At 37.4% G+C, this 23,540-nt stretch overlaps 2 protein-coding genes across 18 annotated transcripts in view; both read left to right on the forward strand.

Moving 5' to 3' along the window:
* LOC122571630 (peroxisomal leader peptide-processing protease) overlaps window positions 1-9,398 on the forward strand; it is a 28,901-nt gene extending 19,503 nt beyond the window's left edge. For 4 of the 8 annotated variants that reach the window (XM_043735645.1, XM_043735640.1, XM_043735641.1 and 1 more), the window contains 7 exons: window positions 5,794-6,595; window positions 6,681-6,874; window positions 6,996-7,108; window positions 7,233-7,428; window positions 8,161-8,445; window positions 8,541-8,625; window positions 9,167-9,398. In XM_043735645.1, the coding sequence (XP_043591580.1) occupies window positions 5,859-6,595; window positions 6,681-6,874; window positions 6,996-7,108; window positions 7,233-7,428; window positions 8,161-8,445; window positions 8,541-8,625; window positions 9,167-9,266 (1,710 nt within the window). In that variant the 5' untranslated portion in view covers window positions 5,794-5,858 and the 3' untranslated portion in view covers window positions 9,267-9,398. The other 4 variants (XM_043735644.1, XM_043735646.1, XM_043735647.1 and 1 more) reach the window with 4 other exon arrangements.
* A 1,348-nt stretch (window positions 9,399-10,746) lies between these two features.
* On the forward strand, window positions 10,747-23,238 carry LOC122571618. Of its 10 annotated transcripts, none has more exons than XM_043735587.1 (16): window positions 10,748-11,190; window positions 11,512-11,776; window positions 11,845-12,105; window positions 12,249-12,502; window positions 12,563-12,716; window positions 12,803-13,096; window positions 13,217-13,879; window positions 14,005-14,253; window positions 14,323-14,493; window positions 14,581-14,705; window positions 14,842-15,224; window positions 15,289-15,659; window positions 15,779-16,246; window positions 16,332-16,474; window positions 16,568-19,498; window positions 20,248-23,238. In XM_043735587.1, the coding sequence occupies exons 2-16, from the start codon at window positions 11,650-11,652 to the stop codon at window positions 21,199-21,201; spliced, it is 7,548 nt and encodes a 2,515-aa protein (XP_043591522.1). In that variant the 5' UTR covers window positions 10,748-11,190; window positions 11,512-11,649; the 3' UTR covers window positions 21,202-23,238. The 10 variants fall into 10 exon arrangements, with proteins under 10 accessions (XP_043591526.1, XP_043591528.1, XP_043591531.1 ...); XM_043735588.1 differs by having other exon boundaries at window positions 10,748-11,069; XM_043735589.1 differs by having other exon boundaries at window positions 10,748-11,015.
* The last annotated feature ends 302 nt before the right edge of the window (window positions 23,239-23,540 follow it).

The raw sequence follows: 23,540 nt of genomic DNA on the forward strand, positions 1-23,540 counted from the left end.
CGGGTTATCAGGCTGCGCGTTTAACTTGAGAAATTTCAACGAAGAGCAGCGAAACAAAGTAAAAGTACAAAGACGAAACAAACAGACAAACGAACCAGAGAATTATGAGAGAAAATACAAAGAGAAAAGAAAAAAAAAGTATGAAAGGAAATAATAGATAAAAGAGAAGAAAATGTAGAAAATTGACACGTCTGAAACGAAGCAGCGATCAATGCCAATTAATATGCATAATAACGGAAGACAGCGTTATTTTCGATGAAATATTCCGTTAAATGTTACGCACGCTCCAACATGCCTTTCCACTTTTTTTTTTTACTACAATTATACTTTATAAGTTTCGCTTACAAAATAGGTAGTTTCACAGAAACATTCACTCTCGAAACTCACGTAGCGAATCGCTAAGTTGACACGGCTCCTCGTAGCGCGGTGACGGTCGTTGTCCTCCATGGTGGATTATACGCGCCGGCAGCTTCATTTCCCTCGAGGAACACCGAATTAAATCGAAATCAGCCCTACTGATACGTTCGAGACTTAAGAAAATTTGATCATCGTTATCGACTAGCAGATTTCCCTTCCACAAGGATACCGTACACCGGTACCAACGTTTACAACGCGAATACAACGTAGCCTCGCTTTAGCTTGCTTTTCTTCTTCCCAATATGTAGCTCGTTTTTACCTATAATTGTCCCATTCTCACACAACGTATTCTTCTCTATATCTGCACAAGAACTCTCTTCTACGTATCACGTATTTTCTTTTCTTTTCATAATTTTGTCATTGTTTTAGTTGCGTAACATTGAACTTTATTACGATTGAGAGAGAACTCTGTCAACGATGAGGAGGGCTGATAGGTTTAATGTCTGTATCCGTGCCAGTCGGTGCATACGCTCCGACCAATTTTCTCACGCGTTTGGCTCCAACGTCGACAGCTACTCCTTGTACCAACAACAACCGTTGTTGCTTCGTTCGGTCATTCACCAAATTTATAATCTTAATACCGAATCAAACACCGAAATATGTCTTTGATACGCCACTGTATACGATAACTCTTCCTTTAACCTACACGCGTAATTACTTTCTCATCTTCGACTATACGTATGCTCTTTTTTTTTAATTTTTCAACTCTTTCTCCTACTTTTTTTTAGTCCAACTCTCGCCTCTCCTTCCAACGCCACCACCACTTGCACCTTCACTTCCACCACCACCATCACACCACCACCACCACCACCACCTCTGCCACTACCACCGCCACCTGTACCTTCACCTCCACCTTCACCTCCTTCTTCTGCTCTATGTTCTATTCCTCCTCCTTCTCTTCCTCCTCCTCCTCCTCCTTCTCCCGTTTTCTCTTCTGCTTCGTAACCCTCTTCCTCCTCCTTGTCTTCCTTTTTTCCTTTCTCTTCTTACCTCTCTTTCCCTTTCGAATTCTAACAAGTATTAGTAGTTCACAGTAACGTTTTAACTTTCTTGCAAAGCATGGAACGAACGTAATACACCAACTTTTTTTTCACGTATAAATTTTCTACTTTTGTTTCCCGTTGTTTTACATATCGTGCATGTACTTAAGAATTAATTCTGTACGGAAAGTTTAATCGACGGGACTCGAGTTTGCTTTCTTCTTCTCCTGTTTTTCTTTTTCTTTCCTTTCCCTTTTTGGGGAACAGTAGAGAATGCAGAAATACAGGACAAGATCACGCGACGGATGTAAAATCTTTTTCTCTCGTGTGTGTGTGTGTGTGTGTGGTGTGTAGAAATTATACGAGAAAACTGATAACCGGTGGATGAAAACAAACAAGTACGAATAAGAAATATGACAAGCAAAATTAACGGTAAATTTCGCATAAATGGAACACTGTAAAAGAGAGGGGAGACAATAACGTCCGAAACGTAACGACACGCGGCACCAATTTGTCAGGTTCAGAGCAAAGAGCAAAGCATCGGTGATAGAGTAGCCAATCACAGTGAATACTGACTCGGAATCGGACTGGTTGTGTAGGGCTGCGAAGCACGCACACGCTTTGCCATCCTTTTCTATTGCGGTCGAGCCCCTCTGTAGGTACGACTGCCACTTAACGCGAATGGACGGTTAAAAGACCCTCCTGTGCGAGTCAAGCGGCCACTCGAAACAACTACGATCAGCCTAGGTTCCTCTTACGCGCACCCGTTCATTGCTAACCCCCTCCTCTGATCCTACTTCACTTCCCTTCCCCTTTCCTCCCTTTCGCTGTCTTTCAGTTGTACCTCTGCACGCGCGTGCTCGTGTTCTCTCGCGGCGAACCGTATCGCGAGTCACAACGGAATGGTTATACTCCATTTACTCGTACGTAAATATTATGCGGTCCGAAAACAGAATTCATCCGAATTTTTCTATTCCGATTCCCTAACACCGTGCCGTTCTGTTCTTGCCGTTTCTTCCAACAAAATTCCAAACTTGAATTTTCCAAATACGGCTATACGAATCAACCTTTCTCTCCATCATTGAAGAATGAAACTCCGAATCGTGTGTGATCATCCATCTTCTATCATGGAAGCTTTGAAATAATCGGTCAACGTTTGGGACGATCGTTAGACTCCTCCTCCATTCCATATTTACCATCAGGCTTTTTATAGGTTAGTTTGTTACTTTGATGAATTCTATTGAATCGAATCAACGTAAATTAATATGTACGTCAAACCGATTTTTATGTATCTAGTACTTACAATTAGTGAAGCAAAGAATATCGAGCAAAGATTCCATGAAGAAAATTAACGTTAGTAAGAAAAAACAGAAACGGGAGAAAGATGAAATGTCCTTTTCCGACCAACGGACCACGATAGGGTTGAGCTATAAATAACTCGACAACTTCTCTGAAAACGGAAAGTAGCTCGCCTTCGAGTTCCGTAGCAAATTCCCAGAATAGCTTTCTGGATCGGTGTTTGTTCGTCCGTCCGTTCGTTCGTTCGTTCGTTCGTTCGTTCGTTCTTTCGTTTGTCCGGTCGCTCGCTCGCTCGCTCGCTCGCTCGGTCGATCGGTCGGTCGGTCGGTCAGTCGGTCGGACGCTTGGCCGGTCGCTAGTATACCATGTGCGATTATGATGTTAAATAATAAGTGGTTACGTTACTTATTTTCCTAACGTCACTTACACGATCGCCTTCTTGTATTATTTTTTAATAATAGATAAGTGAAGAAACTATTTGAACGGTCCTCTTGGATCATCTACGTATCTATGTTCTCTTTTTTCAGTTTTCAGCCGATCGATTTATTCTATGCGACATTTCGTAATTACGTAATCCATAAATCATTAGAGATTATACGGTTTATCGATGTAATCAATATGCTTACCGGCTGTTACTAACGAATTATAATTATCGCACACCATAAGTTTCCAACGATTATCGAAAGAGATTTTGCCACTAACAACACACTATATTATTTACAGACGTTAATTGTACGTTTTAAAATGTCGATATATATATAATATAAATACAATTCGTTGTTAGTAATCGAAACGCGATTTTATGATATTATTATATATAGATATGAGCTATCTTTTAAATAGCACCTAATTTTAAATATCATACGTTTATCCTAATTTTCATCACTCTCGATATTTATCAGTTAGACAGATGATAACATATAAAAGATATTTACACCTGTTTCTCTGTATTTAATCACTTATAAGCTCCTTCTTTTCATTCTGCACTGCAATATTTCCTTCCTCGAACGTTTCTGGCACTCTCTATATTCTATTTTCCTATTCTTTAACGATTTGACTATCGACCTTCATCGTTGGGAGAAGATTGTGTAATGATTAATGGATAATGCTTATCATGTCGACTATATAAAAGAAAAATATGTATATATATATACAAGTCATGTCAAGTATATAAAAGAAAAATATGTATAGATATAGTAATATATTATATATCGGTATAGTAATAAGAAAAAACTCGGTAAACGATTTTGATTCGTTGAAACATCCAGCAGTTGAAATGTGCTCACGGTTCATTCGAAAGCGTGCGTCAACATGATTCGTTGATGACGTTTACGATATCACTCTCGAACGACCGTGCCAAGATGCAATTGATATAAATTAAAGCGGACAATTAGAGAAAGTGAGAGAACGTCGTTCTTTTCTCGATATATCTCATTGGGTAGACAGCTGGCCGTATATACACGTTATTTTGTTTCAGTTATTTGTCTCTCAAGTCTTGGACGACCATTTATTCGATGACATGCTTCTGTATTTGAAAATGGAACGTGACTGTAACAGTCAAACACGGTTAAACAAGCTCTATTTAATTCAAGCAAAAAGAAAAGAAAAAAATAGCCATTCAAACTTTTCATGTTTTAGTTATCCACCTTGCGTCTCTTATCCATGATCTCTATATAAGTTTTAGAAAACCTGAGAGAAAGAAAGACTGTGCGGCGTGTGATACATCCTTTCGACTTTCGAAACGATCCGATTCAATTTGACCCGACCCTAGTTCGATTCGAATCCATATACAATTCGTTTTCGACCCGACTTGTGTTCTTTTATGTCCTGTTGCGTTCGATTTTCTTGCTCCATTCCCTAGTCACGACACGATACGCGATACTCGAGACACTTAGACATGCGACACTCGACACTCGACACTGAATACCGAGGACGAATCCAGACCTTAAAGACAATGACAACGTTACGGTACAGAGTTTTCTCCAAAACCAGAACTTTGCTGTCGATCGAGATAACAATAACTAGAAAGTGAATCTTTGAGTCGGTATCTCGAAAGACGTACCTTGATACGGTCTTCCTTGAATGACAGTAACAGCACAACGAACTGAATCCTTCTGATCTAGGCGTCGCGGCGTTCCGCGTCTAATATACACCTCTCGGCGGGTGTTCGGTGCGCGCGTCCTTCTCTTTCAGGGAGAACCCCTTTCTTCGCCACCCCTTCAACTTGCCCAGAGAATCGCTGCGTTATCGCTCAGCTTCGAGTTACCTCCCTCGGCACCACCAGCTGCCCGCCTAATTGCGAACAGGCAGAAATAGAGCCTGCAATCTTCTTCCTTGCAAATAACGAGTAGCTTACGTCTTGTTCGTCACGAGCTCTATCTCTCTCTCTCTCTCTTTCTCTCTCTTCCTCCCTCACTCTTCCCTTTGATTTCTTCTTTCTCTTTTCCCTTTTTCCCTTGTCTTCATTTCTTTCCGTTACCCTCCCTTCTTGTTATCCTCCATCACCTATCTAGCTTTCCTGTCCGTTCCCATCTTCCTCCCGCCTTCGCTTCGTTTCCTACGATTCTTTCTTTCTTTCCTCCTTTCTTCCTTCTCTCTTTTCTTCTTCTTTATTTTCTTTCGAGTCATCTGCCATCGTTTCAATTAACTTTTTCAAGATTAAATGTAGACGCGTGACGCAATGTTACGAGCTATATTTCGAAAATTGACGATGGCAAAGGATGATACTGTAGGCGTTGACGGGAGAATAAAAGACAGTTGATCAACGATAATTTTGGGATACACGTGGAATGGCAAAGAAATTGCCTTGAGTACACGTGTCATTGAGTTGCTCGGTAAAACCGAGGATACCGCGAGGGTGCCGCAGGGGTGCCATGGGGGTGCGGAGCATATTGGATCAGACTACTGTAACCAACAAACACATGCATTGTACAAATAGCTTCGTCTGATGGCGTTTGAAAAGAGTAAATGTTTTTCATCTCACCTGTGACCCTATTCTCAACAATCTGCGTTTTACGCTCCTTATTTCCATAAAAGAAGGCAAATTTTTCCCGCATAGTAATCTTTGCTCTTATACGTTCTTATATGTTCTTTTCAGGATTCCTTTTCTTCGCTAAAGGACAAACAGTTGCAGAAGAAGCGTGGAACAAGGAGATATCGACGATGTACGTAGCAGAAAATGTTTTCATATCATACGCTTCCTTCACGGAAGCGGAAGGGACAATGGATTCGCATGGTTATTCTGGCGTCTTAGTCGCAGAACATTGGGTACTTGCACACGGTTCCATGCTGGCTCCAGTTTTATCTCGATCCCGAGATTTCCTTAGTTTCTTTACAGATTTAAATTCCGGAGATTTAGCCATGGCTCAAGCATCGGAACAGTTGTTCGATGATTTAACGTTTCAGATACATCGTAACGATTCGTTAAATGAATCAGGAAAGTTAGTAGCTGTTTGGAAATGTCCTCTTTTGGAGGAAACACTAGAGAATTCTTTGAAAAATTTTACCTTTGAGGAACAACACGATTTTGATCGTCTTTTATTGCCTGTCTTCTTGATGATCAAATGCAAATCGTTCGAATTAAGCGACGAAACAATAGGACGAGAAAAAGACTCGACATTCGTAGAAAGTAAGCAGCTGGGCGGAGAATCAGAAGTAACGGATAAAGCGAAAGTTAAACAAGTTTTGCTTCAACTTGCGAAACAAGCTGCTGTCGGCAAAATTACAAAAGGAGCTATCATTGAATTAGTCTCGACGCCGTTTGGAAATGCATTTTTTATCGACTCTGTGAGTCGCGGAATTATTGGAAACTTACTTGGAACCAACCAGTGTCTCATTGTAATCGATGCGACTAGTTTCCCAGGATGTGAAGGTAGTCCTGTATTTTTAATCAACGATTGGTAATTCGTTTATTATATTTTCAGCTGTTTGCCCTTTGAATTTATTCTTTCATTGCACTTGCTAACATTTCGTATAATCTTCAAGTGGTCGAAGAAATATTTGCGGCATGGTAATTGCGTCATTAAGCCGGTACCGTGGAGAATGGGTAAATTGTACTTTCGCTGTGAACCTGTTATCATTGTTGAAACGAATTCTCCAAAGTCCTGTCTTGAAAGACGATTCTCGATGTTTGTCCTGCAAGATCTTACCTTTCACATGGCGGAGTCTGCCCGAAATTGGTACGCAAGCACTTTTCCTTTCTTTCTCATTAGCGATGTTCACTCTTGAACTCTACGAGTTTCTACATGTAACTCTACTTGTATCTCTACATGGATAATCATTGGTTCATCCTTTGTTCAGACACCCTTGAAAAAAGTATCGCGATCGTAAAGTGTGGACCAAACTGGGGCACCGCTACTTTAGTAGACGAACAAAGCGGAACATTCATAACGTGCGCGCATGTTGTTACAATGGTATACAAGTTATCTTTTTTCTTTCCTTATTTTACTTTTTCCTCTCTAAAGTTGTTGGAAGAGTCAAAGCGCGAATCACGAATCTATTTAAAGTATTTTAATCGTTTTATTCAATCATTTCTAGGCACCAGAAAGAAAAATTAAACTTGCAACCTGCATTATGTCGCGCACAGATAAGTTCGAATGGTTTGCAGAAGCAAATTTGATATATAAAACACCAACAGAACGACCTTATGATATTGCTGTATTGAAGATCGATCTAAAGTTCAAAGAACCTTCGATGAAGGCTATCGAACTTGCTGATGCAGATGCACAGAAGGGTAAGGCCCTTAAAAATTGCATAGCTCTACAAGCTGCGCGTTTAAATATCATAATATGAAAATAAAAATACAAAAAAAACGAAAGAAATTCGTTAGACATAATACTGGTGTGAGCTGAAATGGAAAAAGAAAACCATATTGGTGTCATCACTAGCGCAGTTCGTATTAACAGTTATACGTTCGGTTATATCAAGAATCGAGACTTTTTTGTAACGCGTCCACACCGTTGGAGGTTATTCCGGTTGGTTAACGGTAATGAAAATAAGAATTAAGAATATAGGAAGATCATGGTGTAGAAGGCGACGTTGTGGCGCCGTACGTTGCAAGGGACAGCAACACTGACCTTCTTTCATTGACGGAAAAATAACTAGGTCTAAATTGAGCCAATTGATCGTTGAGGGGCTGAATCGACGTTTCGTTGATATCGAACAAATGTCGCGAATATCCATCCCTCTTCCAAGCTCTCTCGCTATTCATCCAACTATCCATCTATCTTTTTTCTTTATTTCGCTCGTCTTTCAAACTCCCTTCAATTGAGTCTAATGAGCCTCTATTATTAACTATGAATTAGGTACAAATACTAACCAAATTAAAAGGATTTCTTTGGACATTTGTTACACACATACAAGTGCGCACATACACGACTACACGTGTATATAAAGATGTACATATCTCCCGTGTTGAACGTTGATAATCATAAGCTATGACAGAATAATATGGTTTTTTTCGTAGGGGAAGAAATACTTTCTATAGGATTTCCAATCTCCTTGAAAGGACGGCCCACCATCAGCAGCGGAATAATATCAAAAACCTGGCGACACATGTTTCAAACCAATTGTTGCGTGCACGGTGGCGTTAGCGGTGGACCCATTGTTCGACGCGCCAATTTTAAAATGTTAGGGATAGTGGTTTGCAATGTTGCTTTATCGAACGATTCTGTTTTATATCCACGATTGTGCATGGCAATACCGACTACTGTTTTTAAGAAACCACTGGATGATTATCTACGAACTGCTGGTACTATACATACCGATTCTCTAAAATATTTTCTTTTCTTCGACCTTTACATTAATTCTAAGAAAAATGAAATGTTATTGAAATGAAATTTTCAGATCCTAAAGCGTTAGAAGGATTGACCCAATATGATAAGAGCGCTGCAAGCACTTGGAATTTTGCTCCTTTTCTTCCCTCAAATATGTAATATATAAACTGTGTTGAACAAAGTAAATATAATATATCGAAGAAAACAAGGCCTTTAATCGTTCGATGATCAATTTCAACAGACTAAAATCAACTTGATGCAATTTTATAATGTGCTACTTAAGGAAATTTAAACGTTTCGTTATGCGGGATCTATTTCTCTAGATCAAAACACCAACTAAATATAAGTAGAATACTTTATCGGAATAAATTTAATGTATATTTTGTATATTTTCATGATATACTTTCATGCTAAATGTTAAATGGAACATTGAGCATTTAATTTCTATAAATTCCATTCGTTAATTTACGTAGAACAATTGTAGTATCTTATTTTGTTTATATCAGAAGATACGAAAAATAAAAAAATATGTTACAAGATAATTAGGCATTTGTTCGTTGATCAAATGATGATTGCAACGAATTTATTATTTAAATATAGATAAAGGATTCCTATGGGTAAATGTTGTACTTGTTTTCCTGATAAAAGAATTTCATCCGAACAAGGATTTTAAGAAATCTGTTCTGTCTGTTACAGGTTCATTCTCCTTTTTGCTTCTGATTTCAACATCAGTATCCCTCTGTTTTATCTCAGGCGGTACAAAACTACTATGTCCATCTTTTTGCACTTGACGTAGCTTCCTACTTCTGTCGATATTGTGTGAAAAGAAGTTTGCTTCTCGTTTTGCCTGTGCAATTTCAGTTTGTAACCTTTGTTTATGTACAGCTCGTTCATAAGCTAAACGTTCGCTTAAGTGAATCCACTTAAATCTAATAAACACAATATAAGATTAAATTATTCCTACATAATAAACTACAGTCATAGTTTAAAAAACAATTTGTTACCTTGGTAGATACTTTATATTCCAAATAGCATCATAAAATTTGCTTCTTTTCCTAGATGAGATCTGTGTATTGTTCAATATAGTTGCAACATATTTTGCTACTGCCTTGCTTTCAAATTCAATCCATCCTTCTGTAAACAACCTCGTACCAACTTTCTTTCGTTTCTTTGTTTTATCATCCCGTCCCAGTTCTATATGGAAAAAATATAATGCATATTCGTCTATAGAAAAGTCTTATAATTATTATCAGAAGATCAAGCGAATATTGTTTTAAAGCCGCAAATACTTTTGCATTTAAATTAAATAGATCTATTAAATAGAGGTTACTATTAAATAGAGGTTATGTTATATATAAGTGGGACATTTATCAGACTACTTTGTTGTTTTATCCGTAATGACTAACCATTTTCTGCTAACTGGAAATAGATTCTTCCAACTTTCCCGTATATAGAAAATAATTCACGAATTTTCGTGATATTCATATATTTAGGTATATTAGATAAATATACAATTCCTCGTTTTTTTTTTCTCACTTTCGATGTATTATCGAGTTTTACATCCTCTATATTTTCAATGTTTTCCACTTCCATATCCATATTTTGTAAGTATGAGTAAATAAGAATAAGAACTAATGTTATCTTGTGCGAATAACAAACATTGGATGACACATGCGACACTGCAACACGCAAACGCGATTCTTCGGTACTCTCTGCTTTTTGCTTTCCTATACTTTCATCTATCCAATTTTTAGATAGCCGTTCTCTACCTCTAATTTATCGTTATTCCAAGTTTCGCATCAAGCTTAATACGATCTATCAAATATGCTAGAGACGAAAGAGACGAAAATTGATTTTTTATTATTTAACTCATATGTACGATATATAATAATAAATAAGACATATCTCTGTTGTTCTCTTTTAGAATATGTCTTCGACTATATAAAAATTTCCGTTTTCGCCTAAGGTTTAACAAGAAAAATAAAAAAGAAATAGGTCAGGATATGTATATACAATGTAATTTATAACTGTGATTGAAAATTCTCTATATTATGATCAAACATCGTTTCTTACAATTAGGTAGAGAATTTGGATTACGAAAATAGTATCGGTGAAAAGTGTAAAAGCTAATAATAGCATAAATTGCTGAAACTGATGCACTGCAAATGAGAAAAATGAGAAACGGTTATGGAACTAAGAAAAATGAAATTTTTATATCGACAGCCACGATTAAATGTGGTGTATTTAGCGCGGTACATACAGCGCTAGTGGTTTGCTCTTCTTGTTGTTGCGCAACGAGGAGCGCGCAGCGTCTCAGTATGTGCAGGAAGATACAAGTGCGTTCGTAACATCATGTATCGTTGAAAAAGTCTTATTTTTCTGCTAGTTACATTATTTTGACCAAAGTTTCGTGGATGAAGTTCCATACAAGTAATTCTCCTATGGAATAACTTAATAACAACGAAACAACGACGGATGTCCGAAAATTTTCAGGGAACGTTACTTGGCTGAATCAAACAAAATGGCGACTATCCTTTTCTTGGCGGTACTGTTTACTTGACCGTGAACGTTATGTTCCTTACAAAGTGTGACATTAAAGGTGTTGTGTATTTAACTACTCTGCTATTAATTAATATCACTTTAATTTGATATTAAAAAAAAAATCTTGTGCTGTTTATTATTTTCAACACCATTTTCGCAATCGTGCATTAATAGAATAGGTAACAACGCGACAAACACGAATAAAATACGATAATACTACATATGTATGTGGTTATGAATGTGTGTGTGTGTATACCATAGCTTTTTTATTACTTGCTATTTTATTTTTTCTCCATTTCTTCTGATTTTTTATATTGATGTATCTTAAAAAATTTATTTTGTGAGATTCGCAACCTATTTCGATGCCTTACCCGGCAGCTTCAATTACATAGCAACGATATTTCATTTTCATTTAACTAAGAACGTGGCGTATTAATTGGTATTCTTGTTTATCTCTCCTACTATCGATGCTTGTTCGAATGTTTACTCTTCTATTTTAGAAGTGTATATAATCTTTCATTCTTTCGGATACAACGACTTATTACTAAAACGGATGCGACATCTTGCAATTGTCCTTTTTGACAAGAAGACTTGATTAAAACAGTAAATACCGCGACAGTAATTTAGCTTAGAAAAAAATGTCTAGCTCGTACATTATCGAGCCACAAGAGAGCGGATCAGGAAAGAAGGATGATACATTAATTATCATTGTCAATGATGATGGTACTATATCCGTCGACCAAGAAACTTTGCAGACTTTAATTAGTGAGTTACATTATTTGGGTAACTTGGATTGTCAACTTTAAATATTGAATATTCATACTGATTTTCAGTGAATCAATCTAATGCAAATGTCAGCGTTGTTAGAGTAGGACAAGCAGAGACAGACACAGAAAATGGAGATATTACATTAACTGTAGATCCTCCAATGTTTACATCTGCTGCAATTAATTCTGGTGGTACATCTACTGATGCAACCAGTTTAGTCGATCCTTTTATGGAAATGGATCCAGAACAGTTGGAACGATTAGAGACAGCTTTACAAAGTGAAGAGGCAAAGCAAATTCTTGGAGAAAATGTCACGGCTATGCTTGGTATTTTTATTATTATTATTATTATTATTATTATTATTATTGCTATTATTATTATTTCTATTCTATATTACACTGTATTGTTAAAATTATATTATTCATACCACATCTCCATTCATATAAATTGCAATCGTTACATTTTATAGATATGTTAACAGTAGAGGAACAACAAAACTCTATAAGGTATAGCGTTAAGTTGGATCACTGCTACACAAGTAGATTATCACCCTCTGATCCAAAACCAAGGGATCCATTGCCTGTTATCGATTCACCTACTTCCGACGATGGTTTACAATACACGCATCAACATTCACCTGCTCCTGGAACATCCAAAACATCGTCGCCTGTCGGCGAAGCTGAGAATACTGTCGTGATCAAGCCAAAGGCTACAACCAAAACTGTGAGTATTTAGGTAGTCTGAAGGAACCGAATTAGTCAATTGTTATGATATTTATCTTAGGGAAAACCAGTTGGTCGACCGCGAAAAAATATCCCCCCGACTTCTGTTCCTACCTGTAACAGTAACACGAGATCGTCGGCCAATATAGCAAGTACGCCTAAATCTGTCGGACATCCGGTTCCAAGGAATTTATTGCAGCAAGGTGTTGGAAAACGTAATCATACTGTGCAGATCCATCAAATTTATCAAAAACGCTATTGATATCATAATAGCTCTTATTACTCTTCTTTTTTTGGTTAGATCAAGGAAGATCTAATGACGAGGATGAAGAAGAGTTAATGTCATCCACTGAATCATCCGAGTCAGAACCACCATCTGACAATGATTCAGATTTTGGTCCACGAGGTCCTAGAAGAGGTGGTATAAGAGCTAGAGGTGGTAGAAAAGGGCTTACTACCAGAGGAGGAAGTATGGTAGCTACTCGTAGAAGAGGGCCTAACAAACAAATGGATATGGAACAAGTTCGTCGATTAGATATGGAAATGGCTGCTGCTGTAAATGCCATGAAGAGTCCAGAGAAAGATGAAAAATCGGGTATGAGAGTAGCAACGCGAGTTATGACTATATGTTCTATGATAGTTATTTGCATAAAATGACAATAAGGCGCGTGAACTAACGGTAGACTAAAGACGGTTTTATCTTTCCTTTCGATAGGAGGATTTGGTTTCGTTAAAGGCAAGAGACAGCTTAAAACCGTTATTGGTCGGAAGAAAGAGGAATCGCAACGCAACGAATCGTCTTCGATAATAAATCAAGATGTGTCGGTTAATTTTGAGAAGCCGCTGCAGACGACGAACCAAGTTAAAGCGAATTTGATCAATGCTAATATGGTTAAGGGCGACATGATTCTTACAAAACCGGGACAGGGAAGAGCTAATCAAAAAGTTACTTTTGTACAAAAGCAAGTGCTTATGAAGTCGAATGATCTTAAAAATATCGACGTAAAGAAGCAGGTGATTCTTCCTAAAGGGAAATTTTTTAATCAAACCGGAACCAAATTCTTCGCGACCAAAGATGGCAAACTGGTCCAAATACCTGTAACTACTAAAACTATAACGTCAAACTTATCGATAACGCAAATGAAAGGAGTGATACCACAAGTGTCATCAACACAACAGCCTGCCATGATACAAACTCAGATTTCAAATGTGCAACAGCAGCAATCCCAACAGTTGGCTAAAGTGACGACGCCTGCTGTTATTTCAAAAATTAAATCTTGCGATCCGAAGAAAGAGAAACGAAAATCTGATGGTCTGGAAAGTGTTACGAAAATAGAAATCGATACCAATAAAACAGCAGAAATCAAAGTTTTTGATGGTTAGTAAGAGTAGCTTATTTACCTGTAATACCTTATCTCCCCTGTATATTTTTCTCATTGATTATCTTACTCAATACACTAGCTATATATGAAATATTCCACTTAAATTTTAACCTGCTTTTAGGTATGAAAAAACATGCAAAGAAAGAGAATCGTAAATCACCAGCGTACATGGTGGATACTTTAGGTCCTGCTCTTTTTTCAACCCCAGATATTATTCGTCGTGTTGGTACGAATGGTGATTCGAAAGTACAAGAAAATGTAGTAACACCGTCTGCAGCTGTTGTTTCTTCTGGAAATTCTCTTATGCAAGTAACACATTCACCGTCATCATCGTCGACATCGACATCACCCATAACATCAAATCGTTCAGGTTTGTACTTGTATACGTAGAAAAAAAATTGTTATACGTTCAAAATTATTCAAAATTTTGTGATTAAAGGTATTATTCCTATGTCTTCCGACCGAACTACACATCCTGAAGCTTCTGTCTCTACGGAAAAGCGAGAAAGTCACGATTGTTTGGTAGAAAATCATGAAGCAGAGTCTAAGCCGGGTGTAAAATCTAACGTATCAGAAGAATTACAACCAGCTCTGGATTCGGGTAAGTCGGGTAAGATACTAATCTTAAATAAAAGATGTGTTGAAACAGTTGTCATGTATATGTATTTATTATTCTAATCTCGAACATCTTTTGTAGGCGCTATAGAAGGCGAGGAACATCTACTAGCTACATTGGAAATGGAAGCTAGTAAACATGAAGAGGAATTACTGGCTGAAGCGTTGTTATTACAAGAAGAACTTGGAGTCGACTTGGCTGAACATGTATTAAGATTTTTGTTTTTAATAACATTAGTGTTTTAATTGGAAGCCATAGTATCGGAAACTTAATTTTCGTTAGGAAATAGAATCGGTTCTCTTTTTTCATTTTTAACTTTTTTCTTATCCTTCAACTGTATAGGCTACGCTTGTAGAACAAGGAGGAAGTGTTGCGTCGGAGTCGATAACTTCAAATAACATGCTTATTCCTTCCTTGGTCACATCCGAGCAAGAAGGTGCTAAATCGCTGGATGCTTCTGCGACAATAATCGTAACAACAACTATGACAAGCACAGCAACAGTTGCAACGATGGCAACAACTAGCGCGAATACAAATGAACTTAAAGAGACAGGGAAAAAGTTTGTCAAAGACGATAAGGAACCTATTCAAATTATTCGTGGTGGACGAGTAATTACGTTACCTCCCATCGAAGCACCAGCTACCAGAAGCAAACGATTACAAATTAAAAGTACTGAACCTATTCAAAAATCGTTTGAACCTGCCAAACGGATGGAGAAGCACGGGTACGTAATCAAGCCAAATAAAATTAAATTATATAATTTTCAGATTATATGTGATATTTGCTAGAAGTTACAGTGTACAAACAATGCAACAAAGGGCATCGTCGCAGTCCATCAAACACGAAATTCGTGCGAATATAGATCAAGGTGAGAAAAATGAATGCGCAATTCGGGTTAAAGAAGAAAATATAGAGGAGGAAGCCGAAGAAGAGGAGGACGAAGAGGAGGAAGATATAAAAGAGAAAGATCGGAAACACGTCGGTGAGGAAGACGAAGAAGAGGAAGAAGAAGAAGAGGAGGATAATTCAGATTCAGAAGATGATCCTGATAGACTTTGGTGTATATGCAAAAGACCGCATAACAATCGTTTCATGATTTGTTGTGATGTATGCGAAGACTGGTTTCATGGAAAATGCGTACATGTCAGCAAAGCAATGGGTAAGACGAAAAAATACTGTAATTATTTTGTATAAATAATGCGATTGTAGGAAGCATAAAATATGTATATATTGAGTTCTTAGTTCTATTTTCTATTTTGTTTCCTTTCTTTTATCTAGGTCAACAAATGGAGGAGAAAGGAATAGAATGGGTTTGTCCAAATTGTGCTAAAAAAAAGGACGAAGAGATAAAAGCTAAATTGAGTACCCAGAATGCTTCTGGAAAGCAACGGATTCAATCCGACACTGTATTTGAGAATACAAAAAACCTTCCAACGGTTAATCAGAGTCCATCTACTGGAGAAACATCGCCTTTGATACAATCTGGTTGTGACTATGGTGGTGTTCAATATTCTAGTAGTATGCAATGTGTCGTTTGTAAAAAAGAAGCAAGAAACTCGAGCATTTACTGTTCCGACGCATGTATACTTGCACATGCCCAAGAAACGTTGACCAAAGACAAACCAATACCAGGACCAACAATTAGTCCAAAAGGAACAAGGTCGTCGCCGTTCGATCCTGCTTCAAAGTCGAAACCCGATGCTCGAGTTATCGTTTTTGAGAGGAAAAGTGGAAGAATATTAACTGGTAGCTTAAATATATCTATTCATGGCGTTTATATTCACGGGAAAGGGAAAGAGATATTTCTATTCATCGGTGTTGTTCCTTTAAGGTTCAGACGCTCCTACAAGGTCAAATTTGCGTACATGGTTAAAGGAACATCCTACGTTTGAAGTGGTTGGGACGAATAATCTTGGTGCACTGCAAATTGGGAAAACGATTACGACTATTCAAACACAAATACCTGGTAAAACAGTGAGTATAGAGATTTTCTTTTGAATTGTTTGTTTTTCATGGTCTGTACGCTTTTTATTTTCATGCTAAATGTTTAATAAAATGTGATTTAAGACAAAGTCTGCACTACTGTCACCCGCAAAAGGACAGAATCTTCCGAAGATGACGTACGCAAAAGTACCAGGTTCTAAGCAAATGATTTTGACAGCAGGAAATAAAAAATTTACACTTATCTCTGGTGGACAACAGCAGCAGCTACAACTACAGCAACAGCAACTACAGCAGCAACAACAACAGCAGCAAACTCAACCGACAAGTACAAAATCAATACAAATGAAACAAACGTTATTGCCAGGTTCAAACAAGAGTCCTTTGTTATTAAAAACGACAAAATTGATTACTCAACCACAAATAAAGCAATTGGGTGTTGCTGTGTCACCGAAACAAACACCAAATGCAAAGAAACAAGAATCAAAACAGGCAATCATACAATCGAAACAACAGCAGATTAAACCAAGCCCACCAAGAAAACCCGAGACAGAACCTATAAGATTAAATATACGAAAAACTTTGACAGAATTGTTATCTAGCCGTATAAAAGAAACCGAAGATTTGAAACTTACCGACGAGGAAATAGCGGACCTAGCTTATAATATCGAATTAGAGTTATATAAATATTTCAAAGACACCGGTGCAAAGTACAAAGCCAAATACAGAAGTCTCGTATTTAATATAAAAGATACGAAGAATCTAACATTGTTTAGAAAGATAGCTGATAGATCGTTGACGCCGGATGCGGTGGTGCGGCTAAGTCCTGATGAAATGGCCAGTCAAGAATTGGCTGAATGGAGGGAGAAAGAAACGAAGCATCAGTTAGAAATGATCAAGAAAAACGAATTAGATTTAATGGCTCAGGCTAAATCTATCGTCGTTAAAACGCACAAAGGTGAACAAATAATCGAGAATGATGGTGGTATCGATCATGTGGATCCGAAAACTCCCGTGCAAGATATCGTGACCGCATTGAACAGTGCTGACAGCATAAGTTCGACCGTGGATGATATGGAGAAAGATTTAGAAAAGGCAATCGACGAGGAAAGATTAAAAGGCAAGGAAGATGCGAAAAAACTGAGGAACTTGGATGATAAGAAAAGGAAGGAAAAGGACAAAGATAGAGGTAGGGAGAAAGAAAGAGATAAGGAGAAAGAAAGGGGAAAGGAGAAGGAGAGTAGTAACCGTTCAAAGGGTGCGAGCGATCGGCGTGGTAGAAGTATCAGTAGAAGTAGACATAAACACGGTAGAGACGATAGGGAACGTAGTAAAACTAGAGAGAAAAGCAGAGAACGGAGATCTCGAGATAAGGAAGGGAAGCGTGAACGAGAAAAAGATCGTGATAAGGAAAAAGAACGGGATCGTGAAAGAGATCGAGAGAGATCCAGAACTAGAGATCGGGAGAAATTAAAGCTCCGTGAAAAAAGTAGCAGAGATAAAGCTAAGCAAAAAGAGAAGGACAGGGAGAAAGAGAGGGAACGGGAACGACACAAAAGCAATGAAAATATTTTGAGAAGTCGTAATAGTGGTTTTGCTTATTCTGAATTGAAAAATGTTGACAAAAGAGAAGACGAGAAGAAAAGAGAGATGGAAAAGAAAGAGGAATTGTCAGGTTTAACGGGGACATCGGCCGGAAAATCTATCGAAGATCGACTTTGGCGGCATATCGAAGACGAAGCAACTACCAACATCATTGATGGGAATGATTCCGACGTGTCAGACAGAGAACCTTCTTCAACGGTTAATATCAAAACACCAGACATTAACGAAGAAGTTGATAGAGAAAGGGAACAAGAATCATCATCGACTGTCGAGGGTGAAACTCCGAAAGCAGGAGGATGGCAAACGGTTTGGAGGGGTTTCGTTAACATGGTGGATGTTGCAAAATTCTTCATCACCGCACAGGAGGTGAGTGGTCATGCGAAAGATTTGATGGACGATCTACCAGATACAGTTGACGTTGTTGGCCGAATAAGTCACGAAACTGTTTGGGATTATATCTCGAAGATGAAGAAGACCGGTTCGAAAGAGATTTTGGTAATTCGACTTACCGCAGCGAATGACGAAGAAAAGATTCCGTACATAACACTGTATAGTTATTTGAACAGTAGAAGTCGACTTGGAGTCGTTGGAAATGTTTCTAAGAATATAAAGGATTTTTATATAATGCCATTTTCAAGTCAAAGCACGATACCTCAGGTTCTCTTACCTTTGAACGGGCCTGGCTTCGAAGAGCACAGACCGCATCTTCTTCTAGGAATCATTGTTCGCAACAAAAGAAAGCGTCCCGCTGGCATATCGTCTACAAACATACCGATGAAATTATCGAAGAAGGATACCGATCGAAGTTACACGCCACCTTTGATAGGTGCCTCGAAAGATAAGTCTAGCAATGGTAGCAACGCGACGATCATCGTATCTACCTCTGTTACTTCTACCGCGACACCAACGATCCCGATATCATCACCTTCCTTGACAACCGCAACGAGTACATATCATAAAACACCGGCTACCACGGTCAGCACGACCGAGTCTACAAAAGAAAAACAACATCCCGTCACCCAAACCACTCTTGACAATTTAAATAGAGCACATATAGGAATGTCGAGGAGTACGTTACTCGACACTGCGACCATATGTAAAATAGTCCCTGAATTGTCGTCAAAGATCGATCTTACTTCTTCGCCTGGCAAAGTACCTCTCGAGGACGATGGTGACGAGCCGTATAGTCCTGGCCAGATGGACGAGGAAGATATCGATCTTGACTTACGAACTTGTCCTACATCGACATCAGTAACCACAGTAGCTCCGATATCTGGTTCATTGGGTATTCACGATGTTACTGCACTCGATAATGGTATCATTTCTTCCAGTAAAAATTCGACCGAACTCCAACGAAAAATGGAAGAACTAAATAGACAAATTGAAGAACAGAAGCAACAAATACAGAATATTAGTTCTTCATTTCTCGGTGAATCAACATCTACTTTGCCGGTGAGAATTTTAACAAGATTTATTTTTTATAAAATCGAATGTTATTGTTTTTCCTTTTATCCTATTGTAAATAAAATTGATTTCAATTCTATCCGGATATCCTCTTCCTATCCTCGAGCTGCTCGGATTTTTACTTCTTGCCAACATATTTCACTGAGGTCTTTTAACCTCTGCCAAGGAGTGAGGGGGAGGAAGTATACTTTTTTCTTTTCTTTTTACTTTTTTTTCACCTAAACTTATCTATTTGTACAATTGTATGAATTTCATTTACGATTTAAAACGATCACATGTTTCGAATCCCTACATCTCATTACGATTACAAATACAAATGGCGTACGTTCTCTATAATTTTCATGTTCGTCGTTATCTTCTGGCAAAAGAAAAAGGAAAACTATATTAATACGCGACATATATTATTAAATATTATAATATTAAAATTAAACAAGTAGTAGAAGTCTGCCAGTAGCTCTAGGTCCTTTAATTTCCGGTCTTCATCTCAATTCTTCCTTCTGTCAACTGATATCAATTAGTATGGTTAAATCTAAAATAATGTCGGCGGAGATTGACGGATGAAGTTAAGATTGTACTTTGTTTATTGCAAAGAAATTAATCGTATCATACGCATTTAATTTTCCGAATACAGCGATTTGTTAATACATCCGTAGAGGATATCGAAATTGAAAGAAAAATAAGAATGGAGTTACAGACTGTATAACATTTCTAACGTTGTTGTGGTTTTGGTTTTTCAGGGTTTAGGGTTGGACCCACCGCCCAGCGATGAATGCGAAGAAGCTTACAGCCCTTCGGACACGAGATCGTTTACACCACCACCACCCACGGGTATTCCAAAGTTCACTCAACCGATTCTCGAAAAAGTCTCAAACATAACGATACCTCCAAATTTACAAGAGATTTTAGCAAACGTCAAACGACAAGAGAGCTCTAAAGTAGACCCGTATTTACCTTCTAAACCTAGTGCCACGTTCTTAACTACTGCAAATTCTTCGATTTACCAAAATTCGGAAAAATATTCCTCATCGCCTGGTGTAAAACTTGCAATTAGCGGATTAAATAAATCCAATTCGGAGAAATCTATAGTGGAATCGTCATCTAATCATCGAGAATCTATTTCAAAAGAGAAAGAAAGTAAGGGTACTTTGAGCTCATTAAGCGATTTGGATTTAATTAGAAAAGCAGAAGAGGAATTAGCGGCCGTCGCAGCTGCATCTGCCGCGGTAGTGCCAGGAAACAGGGTCACCGAAAATTCTGTTCCATCGAGTTTATCTGGAACAACAACAGCTCTTCCATCGATCATGGGAACCACTACATCTCCATCGTTAATCTCTCAATCATCTGCAAATCTGTCAAGTTTAACTTCGACGGATTCTCCTACTCATGAGGGGATTCCTTACAAAAATCCCTTCCCGGAACCTTTCAAACGAAACATAGCTCCTGAACAACCGAAACCTCCAGGTCTCGAAGACGAGGATTTCCCTCCGTTTCCATCTACGCCACCAAACTTGGACAACAATGTATCTAAAACGACATCTTCTCATTCAAAGTTCGTTCCAAAGAGTGGTATTGTGTTAAGCGTTAAACGGAAAGTTAACGATGACGTTCCTCCTACTTCTCCTTCCACTTCGAACAAAATAATAAGAATAAAATCTCGATGGGGTCAGGGTCCATCGGAATCGATCGATTAGCTACTGTATTATACAAGGAGGACAAGCTTTTCCCAATGAAAGGTTAATATTATCAAGCATTTCATTTGGAAAGTGGAACGTCTGTTATGTATTCCAAACTTTTACGTTGAACAATGTAACTATATATTCGGTTAACCTTGACTAAATTTGAGTAACGTTGGTACAAAGACATGTCATCGGACTGGTGACTATTAATACGAAAAAAGGACGGAGAAATTCTTTATTGTGTATCATCAGCCGTTAGTCATATTTTCCTACCAAATCGATGATTTTGGTATAAACCCAAAAGCGTTTATTATTATCTGATACGTAAAAATCGATCTGTTTTACATCGATATTTGATCGTATGAACCATCATTGCGTTTGTGCGTGTGTATGTGTGTGTGTGTGTGTGTGTGCGCGTGTGTGTGCGTGTGTGCCTGTTTATGCTACATGAGTGTACGTATGAGTGTGATGTGTGCAGTATTAAAATCAACAAAAAAGGAAGAAGGCAAGGACATTAAAAAAATCAAATATTGTCGAAAATGCTTTGGCACGTAAGGTTATTTTGTAAATACCAAGGCGACAAAAGTGAACGCTCTTTTTTGTTCATTAAGTCCTTCGCTATGTGTATATAGTCTCACTAAAAATACTGTAATATATTGTTTAAATTTACTCGAAAGATCATGTAATACGGCGCATACGTGTTCCATGATCTGTCAGTGTATATGTATATATATATATACACACACACACACTATGTGTATATATATAAATCTATATACACGTAAATATACACACACTATATATATGTATATATAAGTTAATTATAAGGATCTACGACCGACCAATGACTTTATTTTTCCGATCAGCACGTTTGTACATTTGTTTGTACGGTTCATTTATACGCCGTACATCTTTTTAACAATTCATAAATATAATATGATACTTTTAAGTTTGTAATGCTTCATTCGGGAAATTGAACGTTTATGCAAAGGTGTAATCGTAGATTCTTTGACATGCATACGGTTCAAATGCTTCAAATTCACTACGGCTACATTGTCTTTATTTTTCCATTTTCAATTTGAGATCTATGAAGAAACTAACCAAAAATCGGCGATCTCTCGTTTTTCCTATTTTTGATGTTCGTTATAAGTTTGTAGGTACACATTGATAGTCTCGCTGCGTCGCATGGTTAACGCATGTTGATGCATTAGTACTACTGTGCTATTATTCTTGCATTATCCTCCCTTCCATTGAATTTCACCTTATTCTCTTCGTTCCATTTTCTTCCTCTCATCGATGCGATTTATTCAACTACAATCTTTGATTCGCTTGCAAGTAATACGAAATATTGCTTGAAAATCGAAGACCTATTAGATATTACAATGACAATTATATGTAAATACAGTTTCGATTTAATAACATATTGCTGAAAGTATGCAATTGAAATGGAAACTTATATTGATTGACACACACTTGTATGAACAATGTATGTATGTGTATCAAAAGGAGACAAGCATTTTGATCAAAAGGGAGATCGTGCAATTTTCATTATTCTTACACAAAATCTTAATCATTGCACGAATATATCGCTCTTTTCATAAATGAAATCCTGTGTACGTTTAGCTATATTCGTTTTATACAGATCAATTATCGTTAAATTTAAGTTTTGTACACATTTTTGAATAGTGTGACACAATAACAATTCATTGTATAACGACATCATTATCGCTTTCGTTAATGTTGTTTTTACTATCTTTTATTACGATTAATATGATTGCTATTGCATATTGTCATCTTTATTGCTTCGTTATCGTCATTGGTATTGATAGTGTAACTAAAATCATCACTTATTTGTTAGTTAATCATTACAATTATCGTTACCGTAATTCTACGTTATATAGGTAAAGTCGATGATTAACGTAATTAATTTTGATCGTAATTATACATGCAATTATATGCAGATTATTCATTGTTGAGTTTTCTTAAAACGAATTCGAAGAAAATCAAACGTTTTGAACTATCGGTACTATAAAAAAATAATATGAAATTCGATTATTCGTTATACGTTATTTTAAACCAAGATTCCTAGAGCCAATCAGATTTTGCGTCTATAGGGGCTTCAATCGCGCATATCTGTATATGGTATTTTAAAGCAGGATTAAGATTCTTCACTTTTTTAATTACAAATCCTACAAATTCTACGTGAATATAAATATAGTCACAGTAAATTTCGTGGCTTTTTTTTTATGTGACATTTTCAGTAGAAAAATTCATAATTAATAATATTCGGCCATTGCACGACATTGAAACAGAGACATCTGAAGAAATTAACTCTCATTATTAGTAAAATATTA

This window comes from Bombus pyrosoma, linkage group LG10, assembly GCF_014825855.1.
Source record: "Bombus pyrosoma isolate SC7728 linkage group LG10, ASM1482585v1, whole genome shotgun sequence".
NCBI classification, from domain to species: domain Eukaryota; kingdom Metazoa; phylum Arthropoda; class Insecta; order Hymenoptera; family Apidae; genus Bombus; species Bombus pyrosoma.